This window comes from Melanerpes formicivorus, unplaced genomic scaffold, assembly GCF_026170545.1.
Source record: "Melanerpes formicivorus ecotype bairdi unplaced genomic scaffold, bMelFor1.0.p_v2 SCAF_24, whole genome shotgun sequence".
NCBI lineage: Eukaryota > Metazoa > Chordata > Aves > Piciformes > Picidae > Melanerpes > Melanerpes formicivorus.
Window position 1 is genome coordinate 11,065,959 of NW_027142376.1, and position 23,913 is coordinate 11,089,871.

The 23,913-nt window shown below is 44.7% G+C and overlaps 1 protein-coding gene across 13 annotated transcripts in view; it reads left to right on the top strand.

Annotated features, from left to right (window-relative positions):
• Positions 1 to 23,913, top strand: part of RBMS3 (RNA binding motif single stranded interacting protein 3) — a 929,122-nt gene that overhangs the window by 538,709 nt on the left and 366,500 nt on the right. For all 13 annotated transcript variants that reach the window (XM_068152893.1, XM_068152894.1, XM_068152892.1 and 10 more), the window contains one exon: positions 1,687 to 1,745. In XM_068152893.1, coding sequence (XP_068008994.1) covers positions 1,687 to 1,745 — 59 coding nt within the window. The remainder of the gene's footprint in view (positions 1 to 1,686; positions 1,746 to 23,913) is intronic.

Below are 23,913 nucleotides of genomic sequence, written 5' to 3' on the forward strand. Positions count from 1 at the left end.
TTAACCTCCGTGAGATAAACACGGATACCTATTTTATGGTCTAATTGCTTAATGCAACAATTTTAGCTGCCCAGATTCTTTCTTCATCATGCTGAGTCTATCAAACTGTAGTCCAGTACCATGCTGTCTGTTAAAGGCAATATAAATTCAAATAAGTAGTAACATTCATCTTCAAAAGAGATGGGAGATGCACATTAACCTTAAAGCTTCTGTTTATCCAAAGCAGTTTAGAGTTCATGTGCACAGACGTGGATGCATGCGTGCATGAGCGCAGTTGTGTGCATGCATGTAAAAAAAATTACCTCAATTCCTGTGTTATTTTGGTAATTGTTAAGTAATTTTGTTATTTTTTTTGTTAATAATTTTGCTAATTGTTAATTTGTACTTTTTGTTAATTCAGAGGAACCTGATTCGTGTGTATTAAAACAAACCTCATTTAGGAGCTAACAAAAATTGAAAATATTTTCAGGCAAAGCTAATTAATGTAACCAAAGAAACCTCTTTATTAGCAGTGATAGCCTGAAATTCTTACCATAATGAGGAAAGACTGAGGGAGCTGGGGTTGCTCAGCCTGGAGAAGAGGAGACTCAGGGGTGACCTTATCGCTCTCTACAACTACCTGAAGGGAGGTTGTAGACAGGCAGATGATGGTCTCTTTTCCCAGGCAGCCAGTACCAGAACAAGAGGACACAGTCTCAGGCTGCGCCAGGGGAGGTTCAGGTTGGATATTAGGAAGAAGTTCTATACAGAAAGAATGATTGCCCATTGGAATGGGCTGCCCAGGGAGGTGGTGGAGTCGCCGTCATTGGAGGTGTTCAGGAGGAGACTTGATGGGGTACTTGGTGCCATGGGTTAGCTGTTTGGGTGGGTTGGATTGGTTGATGGGTTGGACACAATGAGCTTGAAGGTCTCTTCCAACCTGGTTTGCTTTATTCTAAAATTCTAAATAAATAATTTGGATTATTTTGTTGTTGTTGTTGGCTGTGCAGCACAGTGACCAGAGATAACTGAGTGAACTGTGAAAGTGTTTCACAGTATCACAGTATTGCTAAGGTTGGAAGAGACCTTGAGGATCATCGAGTCCAACCTGTCACCACAGACCTCATGACTAAACCATGGCACCAAGTGCCACGTCCAATCCCCTCTTGAACACCTCCAGGGACGGTGACTCCACCACCTCCCTGGGCAGCACATTCCAATGACGAATGACTCTCTCGGTGAAGAACTTTCTCCTCACCTTGAGCCTAAACTTCCCCTGGTGCAGTTGAGACTGTGTCCACTTGTTCTGGTGCTGCTTGCCTGGGAGAAGAGACCAACCCCTTCATGGCTACAACAACCTTTCAGGTAGTTGTAGGCAGCAATAAGGTCACCCCTGAGCGTCCTCTTCTCCAGGCTAAACAATGCCAGCTCCCTCAGCCTCTCCTCATAGGGCTTGTGCTCAAGGCCTCTCACCAGCCTTGTTGCCCTTCTCTGGACACATTCAAGAGTCTCGATGTCCTTCTTAAACTGAGGGGCCCAGAACTGGAGTTTGTTGAACTGCAGTGACAGAAGGAACCTCTCCAGAAGAATCAGGCCAACATTTTCCAAGATCTCTAGATCTCTTCCTGGTGTATGCTTACGAAGATAGCTATGTACATTATTAAACATAGTAACACATATTTCTGTTTGTTTTTTCTTTCTCCATAGGTATGGGAAAATTGTATCCACAAAGGCAATTCTTGACAAAAACACAAATCAATGCAAAGGTACGTGCAAAACATCCGCCTGCGTGTTCATTGTCTGTTGGAATGATTGACTGGTGGCTTGACTGCCAAGGCTTTGGCTCCCAACTGTGCAATCAAGTAATGTACAGTGTATTACAGACATACTTAATAATACTAAAGCTTTGAGTTGTGTTTCTAGTAACACTGCTCATTAATTTTTTTCATTAACAAACAAAATGAAAATCACAAATCAGAACAAGTGTCAAATTGCTTCAGCAGCAAAGTAAATTACCTTCTAACCACATAGTGCTGTCTGATTTGAATGATGCCATCAGTGATGCAATTTGATTTCCTATATAAAAAATGAGAAACCTTTGGGAAAAAGTTTCCCAAGCAAAACCTGGGTTAATTTTTCTGGTTGCTATGAAATCCTGGCCTATGCTATTAGAAGAAGAAAATACTCTTTATGACACAAACAGATCTACAAGTTGCAATACCAGGACACAAAAATGATTCCTCTTACAGTGTAATGTTCTTTGGTTTTCTGCTAATGTGTGAAAGCATTTTTTGTAGTGAATTAGAGGATGTTTTGTGTGTGTGTATAGTTACATTTGCCTAGGTAAATATTGACTAACATATCCGGTTGGAAGAGCCATCAAGTCTATGTGAGAGAGAAGCTCTACTTTAAAATGACTGTAACATTATGCTAGTGGTATACAAAATCATTTTGGAGTGAGTTCTTTTGATAAGCAGCACGTTCTGGATGGCCTTTCTACGTGAGTTAGTAGAAACAAAAAGCACTGTAGTACAGCAGTATCTCTCGAGCAGCCCCATTAGGGTCTGAAGTGATGCAGCAGAGGAAATTTGAGGAAGTTATGAGAAGGGACAAAATCCTTGCAGCTGTACCTATGATGTCCTTGCAGTTTGTAAAAGTCTATGCCTTTTCTGTTGCCTGCCACAACAGCACTCATTTGCCAGTTGAGAGAAAAATAGGCTGGAATACTTAGTTCTACTCCTAGAAAATTGGGTCACGGGCCCATCAGAACTAGAGGTACTGCCCTGTGTTTGCTGGACATCCGTTTTCTTTCCTTGGAACACACTGCTTGCTTTTGTTTTGGTTATATTATGATGGAACCCATCTTCCCACCTTCATGGGAAGATGGGCTGGGCCAAGTCCAGAAAGCCCTGTAAGAGTGGTCAGGGGGCCTAGAGACGAGTGTCAGGAGATTAGAATGTTGGAGGCAAGGTGCAATGTGGTGAGCTGTAGGGAGAGAGGAACTCAAAGCATGAGTGCTGTGAGTTCATTTAACAGGGCATAAGAGTGCTGTGGGGAGTAGAAATGGAGTTAGGGTTGGAGCACTTAGGGAGAGCATTCCTGGGGCATGATGGAATTGGAGTTTAGGCTGGAGAGGCCTGACCAGCTGATGTGAGAAAGGAGAAATAGGAAGTTTGGGATCAGCTAGGTTGTCGTTACCCTGGGGCCACTCCTTATTGTCTTACACTTCAAATAAGACCTTACTATGGGGAGGGGGACATACAGGTCATTGTCCCTCTTCCCACAGCCATACAAATCTAAGGTGCTCTCTTGTGTACCAATTTAGTCCTTTTTCCATCTGAAATGGCAACACAAATCAAGTTGGATCCAAACGAGGCTGTATGTTGAATCATTAGGTTAAGTCCGCAAGAGTGATCAAAATTCAGTTTGTTTCTCTTGCCGTCAGTAAACAAAGAAAGGAGTGTGAAAAGATTGTAAAGAATGTGAATGGTAATGTTTTCAGTATGACAGACATGTGGGCTTGGTGGTTTTTACTCTGTAGTTAGCTTTGAGATTATTGTAGTAGGGACCATGTAACAGGGAATTGCAATTTTGTGAAAGTCTGCTTTCATAGTGTTGTGTTACAATGCAGGGCAGAAATATTGACTTGTATTTTCAAACATGGATCATCAACATAATATGATTTTATTAACAGTGTGCTTCGTGGCATAATAAGAATAGACATTTCAAAGTTTCCAGTGTTGGGTACAATTTCCTCCTTCTTCAGTAAGGCTGCCAATTAAAAAACCCAACCAACCAAAAATCTTCCCTGGAGTCAGAACTGGAAAGAAGCCTAGGAGTTCAGGACCTACCTTGGGGCAGGGTCAGCACCAAAACCGCACCTGCTGATGTTGTGTAACCTTTGCTCCAAGGCCTGCAGTGGTAGAGATTCCTTGAGTCCCTAAGGCACTCTGTGTGTTCCCTCTCCTTGCTATAATGAAGTATTTCCTAATGTCTACCCTCAATGCAGTTTCAGCTGGTTGCTTATTTTCTTACCCCCAGCGAGTATGCAGAACAGCTTATTCCTTACCTCTTTGTAGCACACTTATGTATTAGAAGAGTGCTATGTGTCTGCTGTGTCTTATCTTTAGACTAAATATTGGTCCTTTCTCTTTTTTTCCTTAAAGACAATTTGTTTTAAGTTTCTCATTATATTGTACTTCACTGCTCTCTCTCTAATTAGCACACTTCTTACTTGGATACCTTGGAGCCCAGGATGTCAGCCAGCTTAAGTCTTGCTGTTTTAAATAGTGTGGAGGCGTTATTTCATTTGTCCTCTCTGTGTTTACATGACTTTCCTTGTCAGCACCACATGGCTGCTTGCTCCCTCTCTCATGGTGCGATGGGGAGGGAAGAATTGAAGGAGTAAAAGTGAGAAAACTCATGGGTTGAGGTAGAGACACAGTTGAATAAGTAAAGCAAAAGCTACATGCACAAGCAAAGCAAACAAAGGAATTAATTCACTGCTTCCCATCGGCAGGCAGGTGCTCTCCAGGAGAGCAGCACTCCATCACGTGAAGCAGTTACTTGGGAAGGCAATCACCATAACTCCAAACATATCCCCCTCTTCCTTTTTCTTCCCTCTGGTTGTATAGGCTGAGCACGACATCTTATGGTATGGAATATCCCTTTGGTCAGTTTGAGTCAGCTGTCCCAGCTGTGTTCCCTCCCAATTTCATAGTATCATAGTATCATTCAGGGTTGGAAGGGACCACAAGGATCATCTAGTTCCAACCCCCCTGCCATGGGCAGGGACACCCCACACTAGATCAGCCTGGCCAGAGTCTCATCCAGCCTGGGCTTAAACACCCTCGACCACCTCCCTGGACAACCCATTCCAGGGTTTCACCACTCTCATGGTGAAGAACCTCCTCCTCACATCTAGCCTGAATCTCCCCACCTCCAGCTTCATTCCATTCCCCCTAGTCCTGTCACTACCTGAGATCCTGAGAAGTCCTTCCCCAGCCTTCCTGTAGGCCCCCTTCAGATACTGGAAGGCCACAATGAGGTCGCCTGGGAGCCTTCTCTTCTGCAGACTGAACAGCCCCAACTCCTTCAGTCTGTCCTCATAGGAGAGGTGCTCCAGCCCTCTGATCATCCTTGTGGCCCTTCTCTGGACACGCTCCAGCACCTCTACATCCCTCTTGTAATAGGGGCTCCAGAACTGGACACAGTACTCCAGGTGGGGTCTCAGCAGGGCTGAGTAGAGGGGGAGGATCACCTCCCTCGACCTGCTAGCCACACTTCTCCTGATGCAGCCCAGGATCTGATTGGCTTTGCGGGCTGCAAGTGCACACTGAGAGCTCCTGTTGAGCTTCTTGTCCACCAGCACCCCCAAGTCTCTCTCCTCAGGGCTACTTTCCAGCCAGTCACTGCCCAGCCTGGATTTGTGCCTGGGATTGCCTCGACCCAGATGCAGGACCCTGCACTTGCTCTTATTGAACTTCATGAGGTTGGCTTGTGCCCACCTCTCCAGCCTGTCAAGGTCCCTCTGGATAGCCTCCCTTCCCTCCAGCGTGTCTGCTGCACCACACAGCTTGGATTTCTTGTGTACCCCTTGTCTCTTCAGTGATGGGGTGTTGTGAGAGGTAGAAAAGGCCTTGACTCTATGTAAGCACTGCTTAGAAATCACAAAAACATCCCTGTATTGCCAACACTTCCTTTCAGCAGAAATCCAAAGCATATCCCCATTATAGCTACCATGACAAAACCCACAAACTAAATCTCAGCTGAATCCAGCACACTGCTCTTCGTTGATGTAAATAACTGTATTTAAAATACAGATACATTTCTGAGGTACATGATGTTGCAAGAGAACAACAGTGCTGATTTATGCCAAGAGATTCTCTGCAGCCCCTGGTTCTGTTATGTTTTTTTCTCCAGTGCTGCTGCCAGGCAGGCATTCCTTCCTGTGTTCTCTGCACTGTTGATTATTCTCTCCTAAGGCTAGTACTTTTCATTTGTCTATATTGAATTTTATTCTATTTCTTTTCTTGGCTACTTGTTAATTTGCTGAGATTATTCTAAAATCTAAAGTCTTCAGAGTGCTTGCAGCATTTACCTCTTTAGTATCCTCTTCACAGCTAATAAATGATTTCTCTAATCTACTGGACAAGATAATCTGGAAAAGACAGAGTAACAGATCTGGGGAAGCTATCTGAAGACACCATCTCAGTACATCAGGTAGTGCAACACTGAGCCCTTGAGAGCTTTTTTAAACAGAATCTGCTAGTCAGTTTGGCACCTACAGGACAGCAGCTTTAGCTAGATGCTATTTTCCCCATTGCTCAATTTGTGAGAGACAACCAAGTTTTAAGTAAAATATATCCCAGGCAACCAGCACCAGAACAAGAGGACACAGTCTCAAGCTGTGCCAGGGGAGGTTTAGACTCGAGGTGAGGAGGAAGTTCTTCACCAAGCGAGTAATTCATCATTGGAACGGGTTGCCCGGGGAGGTGGTTGAGTCATCATCCCTGGAGGCATTCAAGAGGAGATTGGACATGGCACTTGGTGCCATGGTCTAGTCATGGGGTCTGTGTTGATAGGTTGGACTCGATGATCCTCGAGGTCCTTTCCAACCTAAGTTATACTGTGATACTGTGATCCTATTTACCGACCTGTAAGACTAGTTACCTACCTCTGTGTGGAAGTATGTGACTTTATTTATTCTTGCTAAATGCATGCTGCATGGCACAGTGTAAAGCTGCACCAGGGGAGGTTTAGGCTGGATGTTAGGAAGAAGTTCTTCATAGAGTGATTGGCCATTGGAATGGGCTGCCCAGGGAGGTGGTGGAGTCACCATCACTGGAGGTGTTTAGGAAGAGGCTGGATGGGGCGCTTGGTGCCATGGTTTAGTTGATTATATAGTGTTGGATGATAGGTTGGACTTGATGATCTCAAAGGTCTCTTCCAACCTGTTTGATTCTGTTCTATTCTGTTCTATTCTTAACTTTTGAGGGTCTGTGAATGGATTTATGTGATTATTTATATGACTGTTAGCTTTAATATTTTTGTCCAGAAGTCTTTCTAATAAACTGAAGCCTACAGCCATTCCTTAAAAAAGCACCAAAACCCCACCAAAATACCCCAACCCAACCAAACCCAGAACAAAGAGCAAAAACCAAGGCGGTTTCTTTGGTCCTTTCCTTGATGAAGGAAGTCACCATCTTGTAACATGTATCCAGTGCAGTAGGGTGGATTAAATTCAGAGAGATGACAGAGGAAGTGATTGGTGACTTCACAGTCTGTTTTGGCATCCTTTATGTGTTGGCTAAGGTATAGAGTAGAGCTGAAAGATGGCTAATATAGCAAAGAAATTAGTTCAGAAGCAGCATGTAACAGCAGATCTCCTAAAACAGATTACTCCTTAGCAAGCAGTGTTAAGTTTCTTCTTGGAAAAATGAGGAAAATACTGCAGTGGACTTTAAGTCGTTCCTCCAGTATTCCTCAGATTTTCAGGAAGATAGCTACTACATTCCTATTGTGCTAAAGAATAGTGTTGTGTGGGAATTTCTCCCTGGTATGAATTAAGCAGTCAGGTCTGAAGTAGTAATGTATGCTGCAAGGGAGTTCACTAGGGAAACCTTTTGACATAACCTGTCGTTTTCAGGCTGCTCTTTGTTGGTGGCATTACTATGTCAGACAGTGGAGAAGCAACAGTCGCCCTGTAACAGTACAATACACAGACCAAAGTAAGCACAGTTATGACAAAATGGCCAGAAATCACTGAACAAAGCAGGGAACAATCACATATGGAGAATAATGAGAAACAGACGCATGATTCATTCAGATGTTCAAACACAAAAACCCTAATGAACAAATCAGAGTTTTGGCTGCTTTTGCTTTTTCCCTTTCCCTCCCCTCTTTCCCTCTCCTCCTTGCACATTTTCCTTCTGGGTCTACTGTATTTGCTAATTTAAAAAGTAGGGGAAATGAAATAAAAGAAACCATTCAAGAGAAGCGTTAATCTGAAACATTTAGACTCTTCTCTTTCCAGCCCTTGCCCTCCGCCCTCTCCAGACTGGCTTGCCTTTAATAGACCTACGTGCTTAGAGCCAAGGGAATGAGTAATGGTTCTTTCACAGTACAGTTTCCATACCTCATAGCAATGGAATACAGAACAGTTAATCTGCCAAATACACAAGCCCATTTCTTAGAGTATGAATTACTGTCATCTGCATCTGCCCTTGCAGACACTTTAATTGCACACATGCAGATTTACTTCCTGGTTTAATCAGGAGCTCATACCATTTTAAGCATTTTGCTAGGGCCTTGATGATGAGCATGGGAGAATGACTGAAAATCTGAAATCCCACCTTTGGGAATTTTTTTTTTTTGACAAATAAAGCCCATGAATCACATTAATGTGTGGGACACAAACACTTCTTCATTTTACATATATTTTTTCAAACCACGCATGACTTGATTTGTTGAATAGCAGCGTTTGTCTTGGGAGAGAAGTGTGCCCAGCATGATGAGGGGAACTATAGAGACTCCATTTATAATTTTAATATTTCATTACAACATTTTTCTTGCTGAGAAATGATCTATGGAATTTTAAATGCATAAGTAGGGGCGCAGTCCTGGGGATTGCAGTGGGTTTATGATGGGGAAAAAAAATGCTGTGAGGTCTCTCTGCGTTACCGTACCGTGTTTTCAGACCAGAACTTAAAATTTGCCAGCACCTGTTTTATAAATCAAGAGTTTATTTGTGTAACAGAAACGGGTAGCTGGGTGCTTACACAGAATCACAGAATGTTAGGGGGTGGAAGGGACCTTGAAAGATCAGGCAAGATCATGGAACAGGTCATCCTGAGTGCATTAACACAGCACTTAGAGGATGGCCAAGGGATCAGGCTCAGCCAGCATGGATTTAGGAAGGGCAGGTCCTGCCTGACCAACCTGATCTCCTTCTACAAGCAGGTGACCCGCCTGGTGGATGTGGGGAGGCCTGTGGATGTAGTTTACCTGGACTTCAGCAAGGCCTTTGACACCGTCCCCCATAGCAAACTCCTGGCCAAGCTGTCAGCCCATGGCTTGGACAGCAGCACTCTGAGCTGGGTTAGGAACTGGCTGGATGGCCGAACGCAGAGAGTGGTGGTGAATGGTGTCACATCCAGCTGGCAGCCAGTCAGTAGTGGAGTCCCCCAGGGATCAGTGCTGGGCCCCATCCTCTTTAACATCTTCATTGGTGATCTGGATGAGGGCATTGAGTCTATCATCAGTAAATTTGCACATGACACCAAGCTGGGGACAGGAGTTGATCTGCTAGAGGGTAGAGAGGCTTTGCAGAGAGACCTCGACAGGCTGGACAGATGGGCAGAGTCCAAGGGCATGAGATTTAACGCATCCAAGTGCCGGGTTCTGCACATTGGCCACAACAACCCCATGCAGTGCTACAGGCTGGGGTCGGAGTGGCTGGAGAGCAGCCAAGCAGAGAGGGAGCTGGGGGTGCTGGTTGATGGTAGGATGAACATGAGCCTGCAGTGTGCCCAGGTGGCCAAGAGGGCCAATGGCATCCTGGCCTGCATTAAGAACAGTGTGGCCAGCAGGAGCAGGGATGTCATTCTGCCCCTGTACACTGCACTGGTTAGGCCACACCTCGAGTCCTGTGTCCAGTTCTGGGCCCCTCAGTTTAGGAAGGATGTTGACTTGCTGGAACGAGTCCAGAGAAGGGCAAGGAAGTTAGTGAGGGGCTTGGAACACAAGCCCTGTGAGGAGAGGCTGAGGGAGCTGGGGCTGCTTAGCCTGGAGAGGAGGAGACTCAGGGGTGACCTTATTGCTCTCTACAACTACCTGAAGGGGGGTTGTAAACAGGCAGAGGTTGGTCTCTTCTCCCAGGCAGCCAGCACCAGAACAAGAGGACGCAGTCTCAGGCTGTGCCAGGGGAAGTTCAGGCTGGAGGTCAGGAGGAAGTTTTACACAGAGAGAGTGATTGCCCATTGGAATGGACTGCCCGGGGAGGTGGTGGAGTCACCGTCACTGGAGGTGTTCAGGAGGAGACTTGAGAGGGTGCTTGGTTACATGGGTTAGTTGATGAGGTGGTGTTGGGTGATAGGTTGGACGCGATGATCTTGAAGGTCTCTTTCAAACTGGTTTATTCTATTCTATCATTGAGGCCCGCTCCCCTCCACCCCCACCAGTGCAGGATCACCTGGAGTAGATCACACAGGAAACCATCCAGGCGGGTTTTGAGTATCTCCAGGGAAGGAGATTCCACAACCCCCTGGGGCAGCCTGCTCCAATGTTCCGTCACCCTCACAGTCAAAAAAATTTTCTTCATGTTTACATGAAACTTCCAATGCCTCAACTTCCACCCATTGCCCCTTGCCCCTTGTTTAAGTGTTGCAGGTATTTGGAAGGGCACAATAAAGTGGTGCTTCCTATCTCCCACAAGGAGTCTGTCCTGCCTTGTGTCACTTACGCAACTCATCTGCTGACGTTTGACAGCATCCCTAAGTACTCTAATGCAGTAGAGCTTCTTATTGCTGCCTACAACTACCTGAAGGGAGGTTGTAGCCAGGTGGGGGTTGGTCTCTTCTCCCAGGCAACCAGCACCAGAACAAGAGGACACAGTCTCAAGCTGCATCAGTGGAGGTTTAGGCTGGATGTTAGGAAGAGGTTCTTCACAGAAAGAGTGACTGGTCATTGGAATGTGCTGCCCGGGGAGGTGGTGGAGTCACCATCACTGGAGGTGTTTAAGAGGAGACTGGATGGGCCACTTGGTGCCATGGTTTAGTTGATTAGATGATGGGTGATAGGTTGGACTCTGTGATCTCAAAGGTCGTTTCTAACCTGGTTAATTCTGTTCTATTCTATCCTAATGAGTTCTATTCTATCCTAATGAGCTGGAGACTTATGCTCCGGTGTTATAATAAACAAAACTTACAAACATACAGTAGATATATGTTGGGGGATGTGTGTGTTGTGCCAAATACTTTCATGACTTGAAATTTTGGAAGATAATATTTTCCACGTATTCTGTGGAGACTAAAGGTTATTTATGGTCATATTAAAGTATGTATTTTCACGTTAATAATTCCTATTCCTATGATTTATGAGATGGCACAATTTGTTTTGTGACTAGCAACATGAAGCTAGTCTACATAAAATCCAGTATCTGAAGGGGGCCTACAGGAAGGCTGGGGAAGGACTTCTTAGGCTATCAGGTAGTGATAGGACTAGGGGGAATGGAATGAAGCTGGATGTGGGGAGATTCAGGCTGGATGTGAGGAGGAGGTTCTTCACCATGAGAGTGGTGAAACCCTGGAATGTGTTGTCCAGGGAGGTGGTCGAGGCCCCGTCCCTGGAGGTGTTTAAGAGCAGGCTGGCTGAGGCTCTGTCCAGCCTGATGTAGTGTGAGGTGTCCCTGCCCATGGCAGGGGGGTTGGAACTAGATGATCCTTGTGGTCCCTTCCAACCCTGAATGAAACTATGAAACTATGAAAAATAATAAGCTAGTGAAGAAAGAGCTAAGCTGCACAGAAAGTTATTTAGTTAATGCATTTTGCTTATTGGGAATAAGCTCAAATTGCAGTTAACAGTGCTGTGTTATTTATGATTCTCAGAATTGCCACTTTGAGAGAAAAAAAAAACCAACAAACAAAACAATCCCACCAAGCAGGTCTGTGCCTGAGTGCAAACTGTTCACACTAGGAGGGCGTACACAGCGTGTGTCGAGGGGAAACAGATCTTGTCCTAAGTAATAGTTTGTAAACCAGACATATATAATTCTGAAACTCTATACATGGGTAACAAATAAATCAATCCTATTGCTGCCAGCATAGACAATAGAAGTGTTAATTTTTGTGTGTGTGTGTGCATTGGTTTTGTTGTTTGTTTGCCATTTTATTTATTTTTTTTTTATTCAAATCCACTCCAAAGTTATAGATAATCATGGAAAAATAGTTTGAAGTTATTAGAAGTGTAGCAGTATGGATTATGTTAATTTGTGTTTTCTGACAGCCTTCTGTTAGGGAAGACTGGAGAGATGCTGGGTGCCAACAGACACTCAGCAAGTTTTGTCTGTGACTCTGCTGATCCATCTCACTAGAGAAGAGAAGGCTCAGGGGAGACCTTATTGCTGCCTACAACTACCTGAAGGGAGGTTGTAGCCAGGTGGGGGTTGGTCTCTTCTCCAAGGCAACCAGCACCAGAACAGAGGACACAGTCTCAAGCTGCGCTAGGGGAGGTTTAGGCTGGATGTTAGGAAGAAGTTCTTCATAGGAAGAGTGATTGGCCATTGGAATGTGCTGCCCAGGGAGGTGGTGGAGTTGCCATCCCTGGAGGTGTTCATAAAGGGATGGGATGTGGCACTTGAAGCCATAGTTTAGTTGTTATGAGGTGTTAGGTAATAGGTTGGACTTGATGATCTTTGAAGTCTTTTCCAACCTGGTTGATTCAGTGACTAGTGACCTATACCAGCCCCAAATGCTCTGATCCTTCTGGTTTTGTGTCTCTTAAACAGAGAGCACAAATTATTCTGAGCTGTGCCGGTTTTACAAGCCAGTCATTAAACCTGCATCTCCGGAGGTAGAAGGACAAAGGTCTTAGCGTTGTCACTAGGTTCTCATTTCAAAGCATTAAACACAATATAAAACAGCAAATTTCCTATGCTAAGTTTTTTAATAACAGGAGATATATTTAAGCAACATGATATTAGTTGTTTAGAAGTTGTAAATGTTTGGAGGGTTTCTTCGGTGTTGTGTTTTGTTAAACTGTAGTTCCAGTCCTCTGTCTTTTCTAAGAAAAGGTTGAGTTTTTGGTTCCTGCCCCCCACCCCCCTTTTGTATTATTATGTAGCCACATGAGAGTAGGAGCCAAGACTTTAGGAAAAATAGACTAGAATAAACCAGGTTGGAAAACACCTTCAAGATCATCAAGTCCAACCTATCACCCAACACTATCTAATCAACTAAACCATGGCACCAAGTGCCCCATCCAGTCTCTTCCTGAACACTTCCAGTGATGGTGACTCCACCACCTCCCTGGGCAGCCCATTAAAATGGCAAATCCCTCTTTCTGTGAAGAACTTCTTCCTAACATCCAGCCTAAACCTCTCTTGGCACAGCTTGAGACTGTCTTTCTAAATAATAGCTGGAGGAAATACCTAAAAACCCTAAAGGCATCACTATATATGGAAAGGGCTTGCCAGTAAGAAACCATGAGGTTCTTCACTTACCAAAGAAGGGTTGCAAGTTCCTGCCCTCCCTTAGCATGTCAATGCTTTTTTGATCAGCAGGCTCACAAACTATGATGCTCTGTGAATCTGATCATTTAAAGAAACTACCAGAAATTAGATAAAGGGGTGGGGGAGGAAAGGTGTATGTGTATTTAAAAATATACCTCTCTAGCTATCTCCTTTAACTTACAATGTGATGTGTTTATGAATGTTTAGGTAATATAAAGAAGCAATGGCACTCAGTGTGAGTGCATGATGCCGTTGGGTGAACTGTTTTCCTGGCACCTGTTGGGTTGGCAATTCCTGACTGCATCTAAACAATGCTGTCTGAAGTGAGCCCTCTATAGATCGCTTATTGAGTTTAAAGCCAGGTCCTCTACAGAGGAAACTCCTTAACTCCTTCCTAATTAGTTCCCCAGGCACTTTCTTATATGACTTCTTTGCAATTAAGAAAAATATTTCCTGGGTCATTATCTTTTTGTAAATGAACTCATGGCCTATTAGATGTTTTCTGTGAGGAGCTCAAGTATTCTGTGACATATCTAAACTGTGATTATTCTTAAGTTTTGGCTTGCAAAATTAGCAGGCCCATGTTACTTGCAAATAATTGATTTATGTTTGTTTCCTTCCAGAGAAGTAAAAAAAAAAACATAAAAAACCCAGAATTTCCACTTGTACACAGTGATTAATGTTTTGATTCTTTGGTCTGTACAAAACTTTGCCAATATTTTGTCATGCAGTTGAAGTGGATTTTGGGACTGGGTAATGCTGGTAGGCTCTTAGTGGTCTTGGCACACTTGGGAGTATTTACTTGATATTACAGAATTGAACAGAAGAGATTTTTTTCTTCCTTCTTCTTCTTTGAACAGCAGCTCATCATCAGATGTGTTGAAAGCTCCCTTGCAATGTGCTGGCTTTTTCAACTGTCTTGCAGACTCATTTAAACTTTTTTTTCCCTGACACCATGATACAGCATCTCATGTACCAGTAAATCTGTTTGGCCTCCTGCTGCTTGAAGGCAGGTCACCTCTTCTAAAAGCAGTGGTACTCTGCTGAGAAGTTGTTTTCTCAAAAGTCTCAAGACATTCAGTGAAGCAACTGACCTGTGGAAACCCACAGGCAGAGGAGGACAGTGCCTGGCCCCATAGTTTTGCTAGAGGTTTGGTTGATTAGAGAGTGTTAGATGGTAGGTTGGATTCGGTGATCTCAAAGGTCTATTCCAACCTGGTCTCTTCTCTTCTTCTCCCCTTCCCCTTCCCCTTCCCCTTCCCCTTCCCCTTCCCCTTCCCCTTCCCCTTCCCCTTCCCCTTCCCCTTCCCCTTCCCCTTCCCCTTCCCCTTCCCCTTCCCCTTCCCCTTCCCCTTCCCCTTCCCCTTCCCCTTCCCCTTCCCCTTCCCCTTCCCCTTCCCCTTCCCCTTCCCCTTCCCCTTCCCCTTCCCCTTCCCCTTCCCCTTCCCCTTCCCCTTCCCCTTCCCCTTCCCCTTCCCCTTCCCCTTCCCCTTCCCCTTCCCCTTCCCTTCCCCAGTTAACTCCATTACATGGTCTCAGAATATAAAGAATATGTAAAACAAACACTTACTTGATGTAGTGACACTTTGATTGTAATATCAACAGACTTTTATTGAACAGGAGTACTCAACAGGAACAATGGTTGTGAATCAAATCTGTCAGTATAACTTGACTGCGTTTCTGCAGTATGTCAGCAATCAAAGAAGTCACCATTCACATTTTCCCCTATTAGGGCACATCCATGGGTTTTCTTTAGAAGGGTAGAGCTCTCTCACTCAAGTGAATTAAGTAAATGTTCTCTTTCTTTAGAGGGGCTCTGCAGAGAGACCTCGACAGGCTGGACAGATGGGCAGAGTCCAACGGCATGAGATTGAACACATCCAAGTGCCGGGTTCTGCACATTGGCCACAACAACCCCATGCAGTGCTACAGGCTGGGGTTGGAGTGGCTGGAGAGCAGCCAGGCAGAGAGGGACCTGAGGGTACTGGTTGATGGTAGGCTGAACATGAGCCTGCAGTGTGTCCAGGCAGCCAGGAAGGCCAATGGCATCCTGGCCTACATTATGAACAGTATGGCCAGCAGGAGCAGGGAGGTCATTCTGCCCCTGTACACTGCACTGGTTAGGCCACACCTTGAGTACTGTGTCCAGTTCTGGGCCCCTCAGTTTAGGAAGGAGGTTGACTTGTTGGAACAAGTCCAGAGAAGGGCAACGAAGTTAGTGAGGGGCTTGGAGCACAAGCCCTATGAGGAGAGACTGAGGGAGCTGGGGCTGCTTAGCCTGGAGAGGAGGAGACTCAGGGGTGACCTTATTGCTCTCTACAACTACCTGAAGGGAGGTTGTAGACAGGTGGAGGTTGGTCTCTTCTCCCAGGCAACCAGCACCAGAACAAGAGGACACAGTCTCAGGCTGCGCCAGGGGAAGTTCAGGCTGGAGGTCAGGAGGAAGTTTTACACAGAGAGAGTGATTGCCCATTGGAATGGACTGCCCGGGGAGGTGGTGGAGTCGCCGTCACTGGAGGTGTTCAGGAGGAGACTTGACAGGGTGCTTGGTTACATGGGTTAGTTGATTAGATGGTGTTGGATGATCTTGAAGGTCTCTTCCTACCTGGTTTATTCTATTCTATTCTATTCTTGGTAGGCAATACACTGTGAAAGTAAAACCCTGACAGACCTTGCCATCATTTCTATTAAATCTGTTTTTCTGGGTATTTGAAGACTGTCTGGCTGGAGATGGAGTAGGATTGCTAGAGGAGGAATACACATGTAACACAAGAGAGAAGTAGTCCTCTCTGGCAATGAAGGTGTAGCTCCCCCAGCACTGAACAAAAAAAAAAAACACCTAAATCAGTTCTGGAGAAGGGAATAGTGGTTGTTATTATGACATCTATTTAGATTGTGGTAGCCATCTAGTAGTAAAGCTCTAGGTACTAACTGACAGTACAGAAAACAGTTTGACTCTAAAAATTAAGAGACAAGCTTGTCTTATGGACTTGGCGGCTCAGGGCTTTTCAAAAGAGCGAGACCCCCAATTACTTTAGGTACTTTGAGTAAGCTCATGATTTTGAATGGAGTTAAATAACATTTTTCTGAGATGCTGAATTACAGTATCACAGTATCACTTAGGTTGGAAAGGACCTCGAGGATCATCGAGTCCCACCTATCAACACAGACCCCATGACTAGACCATGGCACCAAGTGCCACGTCCAATCTCCTCTTGAACGCCTCCAGGGTCGATGACTCAACCACCTCCCTGGGCAACCCGTTCCAATGACGAATTACTCGCTTGGTGAAGAACTTCCTCCTCACCTCGAGTCTAAACCTCCCCTGGCGCAGCTTGAGACTGTGTCCTCTTGTTCTGGTGCTGGTTGCCTGGGAGAAGAGGCCAACCCCTTCCTGGCTACAACCACCCTTCAGGTAGTTGTAGAGGGCAATGAGGTCACCCCTGAGCCTCCTCTTCTCCAGGCTAAACAATCCCAGCTCCCTCAGCCTCTCCTCATAGGGCTTGTGTTCAAGGCCTCTCCCCAGCCTTGTTGCCCTTCTCTGGACACGTTCAAGTGTTTCGATGTCCTTCTTAAACTGAGGGGCCCAGAACTGGACACAGGACTCAAGGTGCAGCCTAAGCAAAGCAGAGTACAGGGGCACTATGACCTCCCTGCTCCTGCAAGAAAGAAAGAAAAGCCCAAGCTGGTCTTTCAGCTCTCCTGAGAATATTCATACATTTGGAGAACATTTAGTAAACTTTTTTTCATCCCAGAATGTCTTGAGGAGAGCTGAATTTCTGGGAGGAGGCATTGTTAAGGGTGGTACAAAGGACTCTTCTACTTGAAATAGTTTTCATCTGACTGGGTCTTCTGGAGGACCAATGATCAGCTGATGTGTTGTTCCATTAGATGGCAGTGGTGTGATATGTGGTTTCTTTGCACCCCCAAAGTACAAGTTTGATTAATTTATTTTGTGGGGGGTTTTATTTCTTTTGAACCTCCTACATGTCTTAATTTGGTTTATAATTTTGGAGTCTCCAAGCTTTCAATCTTTACTCGCATACAACTTTACAACTCTCTGGCCAGTTCCAAGCAAATGTGCCATAGGGCTGGGACTTTCAACTGCAAGAGTTAAATATTTTCAGGAAATGGGCAGCTATGTATAGTGGAGAGCTAGTGCTCCTGGAGAGGAAAACATGGGGTGGGTTTAGTTTTGCTCCATCAAAAACAACCACACTAAGTCACCACTTGCTCATCTGTGGTGCAACCAGAACTTGTGCTAGTTTTATGCAGAGCAGAATTTGTGTGTGAGAGAGATGGGTATTGGACAGGAGGGTGGAAGCAATAAGGAATGTGAGGATTAGAGTTATTACAGCAAGTTGTAGTGTTGTGCTTGGGGTAGGATATGGACAGAGACAAGAAGGATGGTGTTCAAATGTATGACAGTCTTTGTTGGCTTCATTGCTTGTACAGTATTTGTTTTATTCTAAACTAAAAGGAAAAGGAACATTTACATGTATTTTTTTTTAATATGATGACCATAAAGCTGTTGGAGCCATGTGCCATTGTTGTTTGTGTATTAGCTGTGGTGGTGTTGCTCTCAATGTGCACTTGCAGCCCGCAAAGCCAATCAGATCCTGGGCTGCATCAGGAGAAGTGTGGCTAGCAGGTCGAGGGAGGTGATCCTCCCCCTCTACTCAGCTCTGGTGAGACCCCACCTGGAGTACTGTGTCCAGTTCTGGAGCCCCTATTACAAGAGGGATGTGGAGGTGCTGGAACGTGTCCAGAGAAGGGCCACAAGGATGATCAGAGGGCTGGAGCACCTCTCCTATGAGGACAGACTGAAGGAGTTGGGGTTGTTCAGTCTGCAGAAGAGAAGGCTCCCAGGTGACCTAATTGTGGCCTTCCAGTATCTGAAGGGGGCCTACAGGAAGGCTGGGGAAGGACTTCTCAGGATCTCAGGTAGTGATAGGACTAGGGGGAATGGAATGAAGCTGGAGGTGGGGAGATTCAGTCTAGATGTGAGAAGGAGGTTCTTCACCATGAGAGTGGTGAAACCCTGGAATGGGTTGTCCAGGGAGGTGGTCGAGGCCCCGTCCCTGGGGGAGTTTAAGAGCAGGCTGGATGAGGCTCTGTCCAGCCTGCTCTAGTGTGGGGTGTCCCTGCCCATGGCAGGGGGGTTGGAACTAGATGATCCTTGTGGTCCCTTCCAACCCTGAATGAAACTATGAAACTTATTAAATAAGGAGCAGTAAACAGCATTTATTTTTGAATGAATTGAAATGGACTTGTTGCCCTCCATAGCTTTTTATTAATTGCATATTTTTCCTAAGCTGCTTTCAGAGCAACAGTTGCAGCCAGGAGGTGGGGGTCAATAGGACCTCCATTTAAATGCATGTTATCTCTATGTCAATTGCCTGCACATTTAACCAAACAAACATGACATTTTGTACAAAGCAAAGGTTTCTGTGGTCAGCCTTTAATCACAAAACAGCAAGAGAAAAATCTGAGTGATCCAACTTGTCTGAGCTATCTTGGTTGCTCTTGTTGGTCACTTCATCTTCTTGTAAATTGCAGGTTATATTCCACATAATTGACAGAACATATCTTTAAAAATATGCCAAAGCCAAGGAAGAATCAGTGTTTAAAATGCTAGTGTTTGGGTTTTGTTTATTAGTTCCACATTATCTTGGTAGCTGTTTCCTTTTCCATAATAGATTTTGTTTCTAGTACAGGTAGTTATTAGTGAGGGAAGTCATGGAACAGACATTAAATATGCCTTGAGTTTTGGAGACAGATACATATTTATCAGGTTGTGTGAATTTGAGGTTTTACATTAGAAAGAATTATATATCCACTGCTTGCTGTGCTCCTCTTTCTTGAGCTGTTCCTGTCTACCTGGACTTCAGCAAGGCCTTTGACACCGTCCCCCACAGCAAACTGCTGGCTAAGCTGTCAGCCCGTGGATTGGACCATTACACTCTGTGCTGGGTTAGGAACTGGCTGGAGGGCCGGGCCCAGAGAGTAGTAGTGAACGGTGCCACATCCAGCTGGCAGCCAGTCACTAGTGGTGTCCCCCAGGGATCAGTGCTGGGCCCTGTCCTCTTCAACATCTTCATCGATGATCTGGATGAGGGGGTAGAGTCAGTCATCAGCAAGTTTGCAGATGACACAAAGTTAGGGGCAGATGTTAGTCAGTTAGAGGGTAGAAAGGCTCTGCAGAGGGACCTCGACCGACTGGACAGATGGGCAGAGTCCAATGGGATGGCATTCAACAAGTCCAAGTGCCGAGTGCTGCACTTTGGCTACGGCAATCCCATGCAGAGCTACAGGCTGGGGTCGGAGTGGCTGGAGAGCTCCCAAACAGAGAGGGACCTGGGTGTGCTGATCGACAGCCACCTGAATATGAGCCAACAGTGTGCCCAGGTGGCCAGGAGGGCCAATAGCATCCTGGCCTGCATTAGGAATAGTGTGGCCAGCAGGAGCAGGGAGGTCATAGTGCCCCTGTACTCTGCTTTGGTTACGCTGCACCTTGAGTCCTCTGTCCAGTTCTGGGCCCCTCAGTTTAAGAAAGACATCGAAACACTTGAACGTGTCCAGAGAAGGGCAACAAGGCTGGGGAGAGGCCTTGAACACAAGCCCTATGAGGAGAGGCTGAGGGAGCTGGGATTGTTTAGCCTGGAGAAGAGGAGGCTCAGCGGTGACCTCATTGCCCTCTACAACTACCTGAAAGGTGGTTGTAGCCAGGAAGAGGTTGGCCTCTTCTCCCAGGCAACCAGCACCAGAACAAGGGGACACAGTCTCAAGCTGCGCCAGGGGAGGTTTAGACTCGAGGTGAGGAGGAAGTTCTTCACCGAGTGAGTCATTCGTCATTGGAACGGGTTGCCCAGGGAGGTGGTTGAGTCATCGTCCCTGGAGGCGTTCAAGGGGAGATTGGACGTGGCACTTGGTGCCATGGTCTAGGCATGGGGTCCGTGTTGATATGTTGGACTTGATGATCTTCGAGGTCCTTTCCAACCTAAGCGATACTGTGATACTGTGAAATGTTACAATAGTCTCACTTAGAGAGGGCTCTACAAATAGGGTTAGTCACTTCCGAAATTACAGGAGGGAGGAGGTTTCAAGGAAAAATATGTGTGGATATTTCTGCAGTATATTCATTGTCTTTTTATTCCTTTTATTCCTTCCTGTCACTTTGCCTTTTAGAGCAAATATGGAGTTGACATTTCTATGGACACTTGAAAAGGCTTCATTTTATGACCTGAAACTGAAGTTTTCTCCAATGTGCATCACGGCGTTTATCTACATTTGGTTTCTTCTGTTGGTTTATTACCCAACCACTTAATTTATTGAGGTTCTTCTGTGGTTCTTCACAGATGCATCCCCTGTTTGTTTTTTGGTGTTCGGTTTTTTTTTCTCCTCTTGAAGAATTTTATCACCTCATTGCTTAGCCTCTTCTTGTCATTTAAAAACAGGTTGTGTGGCAGAGTTCCAGGTGGAAGCCTGTTGGTGCCATTTCCCCTCTTATAAGAAAGATCTTTACCTTTAAATCTTATATTTTAACCAATTGTTTATCCAATAACTTTATATACTAAGCCATGGCTACTTAGTTTCCTAAGAAATCTTTTGGGAGGGGCTTGTCAAGTGCCGTTCGGAGATCCAAGCAGACTGTATCAGCCATATCACCCTAATCCATAGGTTTGTTGACATTTTCAAAGCACTCCAGCAGATCTGTGAGACAATCCTACAAAAGCCAGGTTAATTCCTTCAATGTATTGTGTTTCCATTGCTCTCATGCTCCCATAATTTCTGGTAACTTGACACCAGATTTTCAGACCCATAGGTACCGGGTTTTATCTGGGCTCTTTTCAGGACATTGCTACTTCCTTACCTCCTAGTCTTTAGGCACAAAGGCAGATTCAGAAAAGAAGCTACACAGCATTTTTTGAATGTGAGTTGTTAGCTATTGCATCCTGGAGCTCTTTTCAAACGAGAAGGGTGAATACCATCTGTTGTTGCAATTTATTAGCGTTCATTTTTGTCAATTTGTCCCATAACCTCCTTTGTGGTCATTTCAAATGAAGAGTTACATCTGTTCTTCTGGGCTTCCTAAGCAGCTTTCCCTGAAACAGCACTTAAAAATGTCATCTTTGCATTATACCCTGTTTGGTCCAATCTGTGTAGGGGTAATTAAGGTCCTCTGTGAGCTCTCTGCTTTCTGCCTTTACTGCTTTTCTGCATCTTCCTCTGTGTGTTGCACTTGGTGTTGCCATCCTGGCAGGATTATCATCAGTGGCAGCTCTCTAATAATGCTGAACTACTGTTCTTCTTATTGCTGGGATTCCAGTTCTTGCAGGTTGTGTGTTATTCACTGCCACACTTAGCCTGATTATTTCTGCATCACCAGCACAGAGCTCTGTGCCATGGAAGTTGCATCTTATTGTTACAGTAGCTCATTCAGTGCCTCACTTTCACAGCCTTTCTAATACATGAGCATTCTCTTACCATACCAGGTATTTGAGCTCACACATCTTAAGTCTCACGTTTGGTGTTTCAGCTGCGTTGTTTGCAATGTATTTGAGTGGATCTGTGGCTCCTTTCCACCCCAGCATATCCAATTACATTCTCCAGCCTGTTGCTTTGTTTGCAAGTGATCATCCTCTAATTTTCTCCAAGATTACCAACATCCACATCTGTTTACCTAGTGAGATTGCCATCACTCCAGCCTGTTTTTTCCTCCTGATTAGCAGCAAGTTCTAGAAGGATGCTTTCCATGAAAGAAGATGCAAACTGAGGAGCTCACTGCTAGGGAGCAGAAGCTGGAGGAGTGAAGTGTGGCTCTCTTGTATGGTTCTCTCCTCACAAATTATGTTTGTTTGCCAGTGTGAGGCCTAGGAAATGCCTGCACATTCACATGTTAAAGAAAACAAATTCATTCCAAAGTGGGTTTTGTCAAATTAACCTTCAAAAGCACAACTAAATGTTTTGGGAGTGAAGATAAGGCAGAGAAGTGGCTATGACATGCTATTATTTAAACTGGAAGTTAAGCCTGTTGCTCAGTCATTTCATATTAATAAGGCTCATAACCAAATGGGATTTTCAGATTATGATTTTACAGCCCCGTGTTCCCACTGTGTTTTAGGGAAGAGTGAAAGCACATGTTGCCCACAGGACTAAGTGAAACCAGAAATTTCATTTCAGTTTAGACAGTCTTTACTGACACTCTGCCCCTAGGTTTGACATTCCTGAAAGGGAGAAGAGAAATGGAATGCAAAGGGGGGGAGAAACTTTCTAGTCAACATTTGTTTTGAATTTACATACAATTTGAAAAAAAGAAAGGGAAAGAGGGGGGGAAAAGAGGGAAAAGTACCATTATCATTTCAGTGTAGGTCCACTTTAACCTTGGAAACTTTACTTGTTCTGTAAATCTCACATATACCTTTCATTCTATATGCTGCATCAGTATCTCTGCACTGTTTATCTCGATTAAAAAGGATTTAAATGGGCAAATCTTTGCAGTACAGAAATGTTTGCATTGGCATACAGAAAATTGTGCTGCTTCATTTATTTCACTTCTTGTTGCCTGGTCTGTGTGATTGTTTTAAACACACATTATATGGATCTTTTTGGATCACTTTTCAGATTTGGGGCTGAACCTTTGAACATTTTTGTCAACTGCTCTCAAAACTGCGACAGAGGTGGGCAATGTAGCGTGCAAGAATGATTGGCCATTGGAATGGGCTGCCCGGGGAGGTGGTGGAGTTGCCATTGCTGGAGGTGTTTAGGAAGAGACTGGATGGGGTGCTTGGTGCCATGGTTTAGTTGATTAGATGGTGTTGGGTGATAGGCTGGACTCGATGATCTCGAAGGTCTCTTCCAACCTGGTTCAGTTTGGTTCCATCCTATTCCATCCTATTATTCTATCCTATCCTATTATTCTATCCTATCCTATTAGTCTATCCTATCCTATTAGTCTATCCTATCCTATTAGTCTATCCTATCCTATCCTATCCTATTAGTCTATCCTATCCTATCCTATTAGTCTATCCTATCCTATCCTATCCTATTAGTCTATCCTATCCTATCCTATTAGTCTATCCTATCCTATCCTATCCTATTAGTCTATCCTGTCCTATTAGTCTATCCTATCCTATTAGTCTATCCTCTTCTATCCTAAAACCTGTGATGCTTTTGCTTTCCATGGTAAACATTTACTTGTTCTGATTGCACTACTACACCTAAAGATGCATATGGTTCCCTCCATGTAACTCAAGTAAATTTAGTGGATTATTTTGATGTGCAGTCCTGCCCATTCTTTCTTCTATGTGGATGAGTGTGAATGCCTTCTTTAATTATTAAATTGAATTGCAAGATGAGTATGCGCTGAGTTAATGCAGAAGAGCAGAGGACCTTCTGCTTTGCAAACTTCTGGGAGGAAAGAGGGTATTTTACACCAACTGGCAAAGAGCTTACAGGGCATACTTCCAAACAAAAGCTTCCCACAAAGACCTCTTTTTTTTCCCTTTTTTTCTTTCCTTTTTAAAGTCATGCTGCAGGAATTACATTGGAGATATCACTGACCAAAAGGACATTTTTTCTGAATGAGCCGACAACCAAAGGAAATGACTCCAGGGTTTGAAATACTTTTATTTCCTCTGTGGAAGATATCTGTGCAGCTGAAAAGAACCATTCTATCTGGCTGCAAGCCAAACTTATGGGAACTG